At 48.7% G+C, this 12475-nt stretch overlaps 1 protein-coding gene across 2 annotated transcripts; it reads left to right on the top strand.

The window, feature by feature from the left end:
• The first annotated feature begins 4933 nt into the window (after positions 1–4933).
• Positions 4934–9420, top strand: HLX (H2.0 like homeobox). 2 transcript variants are annotated; one of them, XM_073335281.2, is made up of 4 exons: positions 4934–5758; positions 6332–6511; positions 7019–7203; positions 8521–9420. In XM_073335281.2, exons 1-4 carry the CDS (start codon positions 5206–5208, stop codon positions 8866–8868), a joined length of 1266 nt encoding a protein of 421 aa, XP_073191382.1. In that variant the 5' UTR covers positions 4934–5205; the 3' UTR covers positions 8869–9420. The 2 variants fall into 2 exon arrangements, with proteins under 2 accessions (XP_073191382.1, XP_073191383.1); XM_073335282.2 differs by lacking the exon at positions 6332–6511 and having other exon boundaries at positions 4935–5758.
• Positions 9421–12475: the final 3055 nt, after the last annotated feature.

The raw sequence follows: 12475 nt of genomic DNA, 5'->3' as shown, positions 1-12475 counted from the left end.
CTGACTTCATTGGCACGTTTCTGGTAAGCTGGGCCACTCTTGCATCCTTTTCCCTAGATTGTTGTGTCTGAGTGACTAAGGCTTTTCCATGCATTTTGTTCCAAGGACTGGGCGGGAGAGTGGAGTTGGAATAATGTGACCTTAAAAGAGAGAGAGGGGGAAAAAATCTGGGGCAATGGGCCGTGATCGAACTGCTAAAATGCAACTGGGGGGGAGGGGAGGGGAGGGGATGAAATGAAGGCACAGGGCTGGAAGAGATATTAATAACGGTGCTGCTGCTCTTGAGACCAAAATAAAGTCGCCCCAACAGGTCTTTGGTACAAGCCCTGGCGTTTTCCAGTTTTATTTTGATAGCGGTGACACAACTGCCAAACCAACTCATCCCAGACCTGCGCTGTCTGTCTGACCCTTGCAGAAAACCGAAGGAGTGACTTGTGTGCGGCAGCTCTGGGAAAGTGAAGCGCGTGGCACATAACTGCACACTCAGCCACTAATCGTTCCCTTCATGATTCGGTTTCTCCTTCTCTTCAAAACTACCTGGGTGTAATAATATTTCCTGCTTTCTTTATGCTCTTCTTCCTTCCTCTTGGGGACACTAGAATACCAGTCCTGAGAGACAGAGATACTGGCCAGAAAGATCCATCTATCTAGATTCTTATACGGTGCCCACAGCGGGGTTTGGAGCTGTGTGTGTGTGTTTGGGTGTGAATCAGAGAGTTTTAGACACACAGGTATGCATATAACATGAAATAAATAGGTGCATGTGGAGATAAAGAAATGTAAACGTGTAGTACGCATTGACTGGAGAGGGTAGAAAGAAGCACACATAAATCGATGGATAATCCATATGGGTACGCAGATATGTAGGTATAGCTATGTAGCTAGACCCACGCATTCACTGGGTAGATGGACTTCTAACTCCAAGAAACTTCTACAGATCTGCATCTCTCTTACTCCTTAATCGAATGCAATTTTGCCCAATCTAATCTGTTTTTGTCTAATGTAAAGGGATTGAAGACTATGTGCATATTTTATAGACTCACCGTTGCCATTATGTTAATTATCTCGTTTGCTGTTAGGGGAGGGGGAAGGGAGGCGTGAGCAGTTTGGATTATTTAATTTTTAATTACTTCTTTTTCCCAGCCCGTCACCCTCAAAAACGTCCTTCACGACTTCGTTTCTCAAGGAAGTTCTCAGCATCCTGGCTGAGCAGGTCCCTTCTTAGTTCATTTGTGTCCTCGGAAAGAAAGATTAAAGGGGAAAGTCGCCGCTGTATATTTATGTTTTCATTGCTAGAAGGGAATTGATTTCCTTGCATTTAGTTCTGTAGCTGTAATACACAAGGGCGGATTTGCGTCACCAGAGCAACTTGCTGGTCGAGATAAAGTTGCACAAATATTGAAAAGGGAAGTGCTCGCGCTCATTATAAAGTTTTTCGCCGGAAGAAATAAGGATTTCTGCTGTATCCGAAAATACTAACGCCGCTTCTATTTTTGGTGCAAATCTCGCAGGCATATCCGCTCATTTAGTCCGAGTTGGAGCCTATCAAAAACAGGAGATGACCTGAACTTCAGTGAGTCCTGAGCTTCCTGCAGCCTTCTTGCTCGTATGCAAGAGAAGGAGGGGTTGTGCACCCCCCCCCCCAGGACATGGGTGTGTGCGTGTCTCCTTACCCCTGAGCAGGGACGGGTTCCCTAGGAGGGGGAGGTTCTGCTTTATGAGTAGGGAGCCTGTTATTCTTGGGTAGGAGCTCTCCTTCAACATAGCCAGGGGAGGAGGGTTGCCCCAGGACCACGCGTCTTGTTGATCCAGAGCAAAAGGGGGCGCCCGTAGTCCCTCCCCATGAGAGAAGGGAGCTGATACTTCGGGTTAGGAGCCTCCTCGCACCGAGGCATCGTGGTCCCGGGGAAAAGGGAGGGGTATCCTCTTCTCTGTAGCTCCTTGCCCTCACACAGGAGAGTTGGCTCTCCCCGTCATTGCTACTGGCTGGGGGTGCGACTCCTAGAAGGGGGAGATTATTGATTCTGGAAAGGGGCCTTCTTGTCTCTAGTGGGTGGCAGGAATTTGGCCGCTGGGCCGGTGATCTCCTAGTTACTGGACTAGAGGATTATCCCCTTGGAGGAGGCAGCCGGGTTGTTGCCTCTGGAATGGAGTCCTAGGGGGATTTTTGCACCTGCTTTCCCCGAGCAAGCCTCACTCGTCCCAACCCGTGCAGCACAAGGCCCAGCCCAGGGTCAAGTGTTTCGCTGTTCCTTCGTGTTATTTCTGTCCTTAAAGGATAAAGCCCACGCACCGGCCCCTCCTCTCCCTACGGAAAATACAGACAAAGCAGGTTGAGTTGGGGGCTGATCACTCTTCTCTTGGTATTCCAGGTTTCTAAATATACTTGCTGCCTTCCAGACGTCCAGGGAGGGGAGACAGGAAACAAAATTAGGGAGTGGTGGGAGGAAGCTGAGATGAGTGGCTGAAACCAGACCAATGGAGGAGGCGAGGGATCGGGCCCCAAGTCAAGTGAAAGAAACTGCAGACTCTTAACCTCATGCCTGAGTTAGTTCTAGAGAGAAGCATCGACCCATTATCATGGAGTGCGGCTGCCAGCCAGACCAATGCATTTTAGAAAAGAAAAAACAACTGTACCTCTTGTTACACTTCCAAACAATGCCCAGGTATGAAGAGACCTCTTAGAAGTGTTATTCTCTGTTCACCTCAGTGCTGCACCCCCTAGTTCGCATGGGGAGAGAAAGGGTTTCTCTTTCCTAGACACTTACTTTTTGCCACTCTTAAAGCCCAACCGTGGTTCTGATCGTACATATTCGGCACTTGATCGCGGGTCACAGTAATAAAACACAACCTTTGCCATTCGAATCCTAGGACTTTCATAGTAAACGTTTGCTAAATGTGTGTGTTTGATAAATACTAGAACGGCAGCTCTGTCGTAAAGATGCCTTGGGATATTTCGCTTTGAACAGATCTTTCAATGAACAGGTTTCCCAGGATTCTCCCCTCCCTCCCGGATTAGTTCATTTAGAAATGAACATTGTCATTTTATTACTATGCTTCTTGATAAAGTGCCCTATCTGTAGACCAGAATCAAAGGGAAACATTACCAAGTGGCAAAAAGTAATTGTGTCCAGAAAAGAAAACCCCTGTTCTCTGCTGCTTGCTCTAAAGTAGGTCGAGCAGCCGTGAGATGAACGGAGAACTTTTTACGAGACACTGTCATGTGCATGGCTGCGAGCCTACTGGAGAAACACACCTTATCCTTTTCTAAAATAGACTGACAACATTTTTTCGTCTGGCTGAAATTAACAGACTTGCTTTAAGGACATCTGACAAGGAGACATGGATGGGATTTTGCCTCTACCAGGCAAATCTTTACATTTTAAAAAATAGGAAATGTTGAAATCTAATTTTCCGTTCCCCAAATATTCTTAGTTTCCGGATATATCTTTACAATTCACCATGTTTCTATTACTCTGCTTAGCCTCATTAAAATAAACGCTGAGATGTCTTCTATAACGAGGTGTGTATGCGTACAGGAATTCACATAAGCTATTTATGTTGGCACTTGGCTGAGAAATACAACAATCTAAGGTTACAGGTGATTTCATTTTTTTCACTACTACATTGGATTTTCAGACGTGAAGAAAGAAAGAGAAAATGTTTGAATTTCTTGCTTTTCACCGAAAACTCTCGGAATTTTGCAAACGATTTGAATTTTTTAAAACGAACAACCAACCCACTAACCTGGCTGCTGAAAATTAAATGCGTAAGAACTGTTAAAAATTCCTTGTCTGTGAAGATACTGTAAAAAATAAAATCTCTTCCCCCAGGTGGAGATTTGGATATTAAACAACACATCAGTTGCGTTGAAACCTCGTTAGTAAAGCCCTGAAGAAAATGTAGTTATTTATTTTTCTTCTCCTAAACATTTGTTTTATTTGGTTTGCTGTACTTACAAAATACTCACCGAGTCTTTACGGTGAATTTACAAAGCAAACAGAAAAGTGTAAGCACATTCTCGACCAAAGTATGCAGTAAAAATGAAGTTAGTACCATTGTCTCCGAGACCTGTCGCTATTAGTTATACGAAGCCCAGAGCCAACAGAGCAGTGTTCACGTAAGTACCTACACTGCACTTACGATTAAATCCACACGCTGTTACAGACCGGCCAAGTCTCACTTGTTTGGAAGGACACGTCTTTAATCTGAAACTATTTTAAGGCAGGTTTTCGCTCTCGTTGTGGAGGATTTGACTGTGTGTTTGAATGAGAAACATTTTGCAATCATAACTGGTAACTAAGGCATATCTCTAAGTCAATCTGTTACAGCTTGACAGTCCTGTGTGAAGAATAATAGAGCAGAATTTAGGGAGGATGTGAGGGAGAAGAGGCCAGCTCTATGCACACAAGCGTTTTCGGCTCCTTACCCTGTTTTAAGGAGGGGGGAGGGGACACAGCAGAATTTCCAACTCCCTTCTTTGAGAAGCTTCGGGAGCAGACAGCTGGGCACTGTAGCTGCCTCTTCTCCCCCATTCAGGATCCCGCAGGGGTGGGAGGGGCATACATAAGGCTTGTAGATGGATTAATATTCACCCCCAGCCCTGCCAAGAAGCCCCGAGGAGGGAGAGGGGAGATCGGGCAGTCTGTACCGCGGCGTGGCCAGTGCCCCGCTCAGGAGGGCTAGGGCGGGGGGTCGGGGAAGGGGAGGTAGGTACACAGAGCGGAAAGTTCAGTTCAGCCCTGGCCCGGCGCCGGGCCGAGGGGCAGGGCGAGCTGCAAGTGCAGCGCTCGCTCCCCCGGGGCTCGCCGCAAGCGCGGCGCGGCGTGGCCAGCCGCCGCCTGCCCCCGCCCCCCGGCCCTGAGTGGCTGCCGGCTGCCCAATGAGCGGCCGGAGGCGGCCGAGCGGCTGACAGCGGCGCCCCTGCCCATTGCGGGAGGAGGCGGGCTGGCTTCGGGGAGCCGGGGGTTTGTTTGGGGTGGGTCCCCCCCCCCTCCGAGTGGCCGGGCGCGCTGCAGGGAGAGGAGCGGCCCCACTCTCCCGCTCGCTACGGATGCACGGAAGGCGGCCCGCACCTTTGCGCTGAGCTCCCGGGCTGCCACCCCGCCGCTCCCCAGTGCGGGGGCAGCCGCCCGCACGGTCCCTCCGGCCGCGGGGAAAGAGCCGACGGCGGAGCCTCGTCCTGCCCAGCGCCCCGGCCCCAGGATGTACACGGCCGGCCTGGCCCCTTTCTACGCCTCGAACTTCAGCCTGTGGTCCGCGGCGTATTGCTCCGCGTCCGGGCCGGGCGCGGGCGGCTGCTTCCCCCTGGATCACGCCGTGGTGAAGAAGCCTTCCTTCTGCATCGCCGACATCCTGCACGCCGGGGCGGGGGAGGCGGCGGCGGCGGCCGAGAGCCTGCCCGGAGCCTCCGCCGCCGCCGGCCTGGCCGCTCACTTGGGAGCGGTCCATCCCCACGCTCCGTTCCACCCCGCCGGCTCGCCGCTCAGACCCACCCCGGTGGTGGCCCCGGACACCCCCGCCGGCTTCCCCGCTAGGCTCTCCCCGCTCTCCGCCGCGTACCCTCACCACCGCCACCAGCACCGATCGCCGGGAGCCGCCGGCGGCGGCGGCACCCCCACTCCGGGCCGGCTGCACGGGAACCAAACGCACAACGGCCCGGCGCCGGCTCCTTCCAGCAAAGATCTGAAATTTGGGATTGATCGCATTTTGTCCGCGGAGTTTGACCCCAAAGTCAAGGAAAGCAACACGCTGAGAGGTAGAGATCTGAGCTTTTCTCGCTGTCCGTTTGTAGCCAGTCTTAACCTTTTAAAAAAAAATCACTACTATCAATGTAGTGTGTTTATGTTTCTGCAGTTTCCTTTAACACTAATCTACCGTCCCGTGTACTGTAAAAGCCTGTCGTTGAGATTACACTGCTTTAAAAACAATCGCTCTCAGCTCCCGAAAGATTGTACGCAGATGGTAGATCACATTGTGGAAGGCTTTTCCTGCAATCAGGCTCCTCATGCGGTGTGTAAACACGCTGACAACGAGTAAATCTATTAAAGGAACTCTGGTGCGAGGGGAAAATACTGCACCTCCATAGGGAAACCATTGCCTAAAGTTCCCTGGCTTGTACGTTCCTATCATGTCACTTCGAAAGTGTGATTTCCCCACTGCCCACGCTCTTCATTGTATCTGACTGTAGAAAAGCAACTGTACCGCCTCCCCCCCAGTCCAAACTCCCACACATACACTTTAGATGAATCAGATCAATTCACTAGAAGCTTCAAGGTGTGTGGATTTATATTGCAATATAACAGAGCTCTCCTTGTTCCTGTGCTCACAGATCTGACCTCCTTATTAACTACAAGCCGCCAAACTGGGGTTCATCTCCCCACCTTGCAGCCTTCAGCCGGCCAGTTCTTCGCGTCTCTAGATCCCATTAACGAGGCCTCTACTATTCTGGGTCCCTTAAACACAAACTCAAGGAATTCAGTTCAGCACCAGTTTCAAGACACTTTTCCAGGTACAAACCCTCCCTCTTAAATCCATCCCTGGCACAAATCTGTTATCAGCAGGACCTAAACAATCTCCACAGCTGATTGTGGCCCTCTGTGCATCTATATAGAGCCATAGGAGCTCGACCCAAAAGAGATTTGGCGGATGCTTGGAACCCGAAGTTTCTTTTTTTTTAGTGAGGATCACATTTTGACATCTCATCTACAATGAAAATCTTGGAGGTGGGCTGCATGTGGGGAGGACAATACGCCTAACAAACTGATCACAAATGATAACGCTAGTTAGTGAAAGTAACAGCCGGGGGGAAAGAAACATACCTGACTTTAAAAAAAGATGTAATAAATCAATGAGAAAATGTGAAGCTGTAATATGTAGGTGGCATTTAGCTGATCTCGATAGGGCCTTCCCTGCAGGCATCGGTCCATCTAGTATTTGAAACTCATTTAAAACTTCTCTTCATACATAAATACAAATAACACGGTTTGTCTCTCTCTCCCTCTTTTCAAACCAACAGGTCCTTATGCAGTTTTAACTAAAGACACACTGCCTCAAACGTACAAAAGAAAACGTTCCTGGTCCAGAGCTGTGTTTTCCAATCTACAAAGGAAAGGTTTAGAGAAAAGATTTGAAATTCAGAAATATGTCACGAAACCGGACAGAAAACAACTTGCAGCGATGCTGGGACTGACTGATGCCCAAGTAAGAGCCTCTTTGGGTTTTATGTTTTCCTCTCCTCCCATCTCTTAAATCCGATCGGGCAAATGTAGATTAGTTTGTGTGTCCCCCGCCTCTCCTTTCCCTGCGTTATGGGGTCATTTTAAAATCTGGGCATGTAGCATATGGAATGCTGATGAATATGTCCAGCTAATAAATCTGTTTTTGCAGTGAATCTGCAAATTCATGTGTTTGTATTCAAGTATGCATCTTCTAGCAGAGAAAAATCCTTATAGCCCAGAGATTTATGTCAACATGCCCTGTGCGTTTGTTTTGGCAAATGCAGAAAAGTAGGAGCAAGAAAGCAAATAGGCCGTGGGAGATGGTAATTATGAACTTTATTGAAGTGCAATTCACTGTAGGAGGCGGTTTTTCTCGAAGGAGATAAACGAGAGAGCACACTTTTTTTTTAAAAATTCTCTCTTTCTGCATTATGAAATCCTTAGTTCTGAGGAAGTGAAAACGCCCTTTTAAACGGAATCATTAAACGCCACTAAGTAATGATTCCACTACTGATGGCCCACAGTACATAGATCTGTATAACCTTGCGGTCTGTTGAGCAAGCTTTGGTTTCCTGGACGAAGAAGAAGAAGAAGGAGAAGAAGAAGAAACCCGCTTGTATTTAAACACCACAAACAAACAACAAAAAAATCATACAAAGCTAGAATATTTTTCGGTCGGAGGAGAATGAGGGCATTTTGGCTGCCTCATTTTATCCCAGCTCAGCATAGTTACTCTGAGCATTTTGAAAATGCAGTTATGGAGGTAGCAGGGCTCACACCAGACTCTTTCCCAATTTATAAATCCACATCGAAAATAGTATCTTCCCTGGACATCGGGCTGTCTTGATTTCCTTTCTCAACACATTTTAAATATGAGGCTAGATCTGTGAATTGACACCACCGTCCGGGGGACAGTATCGTCTGTACACACTGCATGCATGTTACAGATAGAGTAGGTATAGTGTCGATGTAGGTATAGCATTGTATTTAAAGAGAAACTATTTTGTGTGTGGGGGGGAGGGGCCTTTAGAATAACGCGAAGTAAAATTAGATACATCTGTCCATGCCACTGCTGGTCAGTGCCACAACTGGAGCGCTCAGAACAAATTGGTGACGAAATGCAGAAGTATGAAAAAAGAAACAGCGAATGCCCTTTTTTAAAATGACCCCAGCAAACTCCTGCTTGAGGGTGCCCTGCATGACAGCGGACCGGGGACTTGGGGGGGGGAGCGGAGGTTGGGGTGTCTCAGCCCGCCCACTGATCTCGGGTGGGTCTCTGTTGTGTCTTGGTGACCCTTAGGTGAAGGTCTGGTTCCAGAACAGGCGTATGAAATGGAGACACTCCAAGGAAGCCCAGGCCCAGAAGGAGAAGGAGAAGGAACCTGCCGAGAAGCCCGGCTCGCTGCCCGCGGCCGAGGGGGAGCGGGAGCAGAGCCCCAGCCGCTCGGAAGCGGAGAGCGAGAGCAGCGACCCGGAGTCTCTGGACATGACCCCCAGTGACACGGAACGGACTGAGGGCGCCGAGCCGGCCCTGCACCAAACCAGCGTCATCAAGTCCTCCGGCGGCCCGGACCTGCCTGCAGCACCGCCCCCGCCGGCCGGCTCCGAGAGCCCCGAGCCGCCGCCGGCGCAGCTGGGCGGCCTATAGAAAGGGAGCAGGAGGAGCCCCCGGCTTTGCGGAGCCCAGAGACTCGCTGTACAGGACCATTGCTAATTTATGTCACTGACTCCGAGCTGCCGGAGAAGCCCCAGGCTGGGCAGCCCCCGGGCCCTCCCCTGCAGAAGAACCCCGAGATCAACGGGGTGCGGAGGGTGGGGAGCTGCCCGGTTGTGGGGTGAGACGACCCTGAAGCGCCCACCCCTTGTGTTGTACATACCAGGGCGAGCTAGACAACCCAAGGCAGAGCAGCCCTCGCTTAGAAAGCTGTAAACTTCCCGGGTGGTTCGGCTCGCGGCCCTGACCAGCTCCGCACGAGGAGCTTTCCCGGTCTAAGCCAAGCGAGGGACTCCGAGCCTGCTCTGCACCATCTCCCCCCGTCCGTCCCCCTCCCCCCCCCGCCACCTTTCAACCTCGCCATCAAACAATTTACAATGTGAATATGTTACCAACGCACTCCTCCTCCATTGCCATGTGTTGCTTTGTATAATCCGGCCAAGAAATACTGCACTGAGAACAAAAAATACTGTAAATAAAATGTTTGCTATGGTTTGTAACCCTGTCTAGTTTGTTACAGGACCAGGGCTGGCTGGGTTGGTTCAACTGGCTAGAGGGAGCGTTTGAATGACGCCAGGGTCCACTCATCATTTCATAATACTAAAGACACCAAATACCTTCACTATTTAAGTAGCTGAATCCGATTAAAAGGTTCGGATTAATTTTCCAGCTGTGTAGATGAGAATTTTACTAATTAGGATTGTAGATTTTTTTAAAAAAATATTTTTTTTTAAATCTAAGGTCTGATTGAACCACAAGCCCTGTCTAGATGAAGCTATATTACATGGCATATATTATGCATAGTTTAATCAGAGCTTAGACCAGCAACCAAATTGCATTTCCTTCCAATCGTGTGTGTGAGGATATATGGAAAGGTTAATGCTACAAAGCACCCAGGAACGGGATGTGGCTTGCTTGGGGCTTGTTTTGTTTCTAAACTGTAAAATGCATGCATTTTATTGATACTTTGTATCCAATTCACAGATGGGTCTGAATAGCCAACCGAGGCTACTCTGACGCTGGTCAGAGCCTGGATGAACCCCTCGCTGTCCCGGTTGAAGTCCATGGGAGTTTTGTTTAAGGGGTAGCTCTTTTACAGATATGAAGGGCCAGAAGGGTGTGACATAAAAACCGCTGGGATTAGGCGTATTTTACGCTGATCTCATTAAAGTCAGCGGTCAACACTCCACTGGAAACTGGATCGTGCGCCCCTTAATGTGGCAAAAGGCTGTTTCCTTTCTGGGTTTCTTATCAGCAAGAGTCTCTGGCCTGTGCAGTGGGACGAGCCTGGATGTGGATGGGGTGTGTGTGTGTGTGGGGGGGGGGGAATGTCTGGAATGGGTGCGTGCTACATTCTCTCCCTTAGTCTGAGTGGAAAGCACTGAATGGCGTCGGGCTGGGGGCTGTCATGGGCTTCTCCTTTCTATTACATGAGGTGCATGGACCGCGCTTCTCTGTCCATGTCCAGGCTGAGATCAGCTGGCTCCAGTTAGCCCTTTCGGTTCGTCTACCGCACCATCTCTCTCTTTGAAAGGGGGAATGGGGCCCAAAAATCTCCCCCTTCCCAAAGCCTCATCACTGCGAGGGAACACTAAGGCTGGCTGTTCAGCGAGGTACCCTGACATCCGCTCCCCCTCACCCAAATGGCGAGTCAAGCAGCAATCAGGACTAGGGAGGGACCATACTCATTTCCCCCTGAGATGGCACTAGGGTCCCATGCACAGTCCAAGCTTAGCCGTGACTTCTATGGTCAGACTGCCCGGCTGTAGCAGATACTGGAGGATGGGGCCTAGTTCTGATCTCACCCCCAGGAAGTAGGCGACTGAAGTCGTTGGCCTTCCAACCAGCGCGGGAGGCGGAATCCAACCGCAAGGTGCCTAAGATGGAGAGCTGAAAAGCGATCAGTGCCCGCTGGTGATCTGGAGATGGCTCTCAGACGGAGCTCAGGGGGGTCAAACACTTTGTCCCTTCTCCAGGCGAAAATCTTAAGCAAACAGCGAGAAAAAAACAGCAGAGAAAAACGAACTGAAGAAATAGAACAGATCGGGAAGGGCTTTCAATAATTTCACACAAAAATAGCAAGAAATAAACCCATCCAGATAATAAAGTGATAGCAGCGTTCTCATCCCTTCTAGGCACAGCGACTGTCACAGGCCAGGTGGCGTTCACAGAGTGTCAAGGGTGGAAAACGAATTCTAGCAAACGAGGAACTTATTCCTCAGCGGGAAGGAGGGAACGAGAATCTCCATCTCCGAAACAGTCCCAAATCTCAGATCTTCCAACCTGTTTCCTTTATTCCTCCGGACGTTTCGCCATTCTCTTCAAAGGATTTTTAGTCAGGGCCCAGGAGAAATCGAATGCGTACAGCCGGTTTGCAAGATCACCCTACAGCAAGGAACTAACTATAGCTGGGAAATGCTCGGGCCGAGCATACTCCCCACTGAAGTCAATGGGAGTCTTGCCCGTTCCTGCAGTAACCAGGCCCCATCTGTTCTACCCTTGCTAAAATAATTAGGTAGGTAGGTGGAAAAAAGCTTTTAAAGCAGCATGGATACTTCTGTACCTTTGCTATATACGGAACCTAACGAACTATTTTATTCCCATGCAAGTCCAAGTAAGCTCAGGTCATGTTTTTCTTTTTGGGTCAAACCATTTTTTGTACAGCTTGCAATTTCATATTTGCCAGGCCTAAAGAAAATCTGTAGCGAATAAATGTTTTGTGAGGTCTTCCCGCCCTGACTTTTTACTACATACAGCATATTTAGGAGAAAAATCCCTCCTACGATGTTCTGCGCGTCTGTCTGAAACCCACCTACATAAATATATTTATTTGTCAGCAAAACTATGCTTCAAATATCGGGAAATAGCATGCGAGCTATTTATATAGCGCCTGCAGCATATGTTAGATCGGAGTTAATTTGAAAGTAACGAGTTTATAACTATAAATGATAAACAGCTAGCCAGCAAAATGTTAAGACAATCTCTGTTTTTATTCTCAGCAAACCTACAGCAAGCCGCTCACAGATAACCACCGCTTTGTTTTTGTTTATTCTATAAAAAACAATCAAGCTTGAACAAGGTTGTTAAAACATCAAGGTGAATTTTATCAAATATTTGGACGATCGTTACCAAATAAATTAGAGAGAAGAAATGAAAGGCTACGTGATTTTTGAAAGTGCGTATATAAATATTATCCTCTCCTCTTGCTTGAAAGTTTAAAATCCGATTCTTTTATAAATGTGACTTTACATATTACACCTTAAAGGTGGCGTGGGTGACTTTTGAAACAACAGAATACAGAAGTCAGAATCCCTCTATACGTGGTAGCGAGCAGGAGCTCGCTTCGTAGATGGATAGGTTGAGAGAGAAAAAGAGAATTTTCACAGAGCCGTAGCTTACCGTGTGGCCAGAACGTTTTTAAAAATAGTTATCTTAAAAGAGGAACAAACAGGCTGATTGAGAAAGGTGATCAGATCGAGAAGGAACACTTCTGTGTAGAATTCCTGATGCACCCATACCAAAGGTGCCATGAAAACATTGG

The sequence above is a fragment of the Lepidochelys kempii genome, chromosome 3 (genome assembly GCF_965140285.1).
Source record: "Lepidochelys kempii isolate rLepKem1 chromosome 3, rLepKem1.hap1, whole genome shotgun sequence".
In the NCBI taxonomy this organism is placed as follows: domain Eukaryota; kingdom Metazoa; phylum Chordata; order Testudines; family Cheloniidae; genus Lepidochelys; species Lepidochelys kempii.
This window is presented reverse-complemented; position numbering and strand designations above follow the sequence as displayed.

Bases quoted from the DNA above. Each gene is read 5' to 3' on its own strand.
- HLX (XM_073335281.2), top strand. From the start codon at position 5,206: ATGTACACGGCCGGCCTGGCCCCTTTCTACGCCTCGAACTTCAGCCTG. The intron at 5,759-6,331 runs GTAGAGATCTGA...CTGTGCTCACAG, and splicing joins GGAAAGCAACACGCTGAGAG to ATCTGACCTCCTTATTAACT. The intron at 6,512-7,018 runs GTACAAACCCTC...TCAAACCAACAG, and splicing joins GTTTCAAGACACTTTTCCAG to GTCCTTATGCAGTTTTAACT.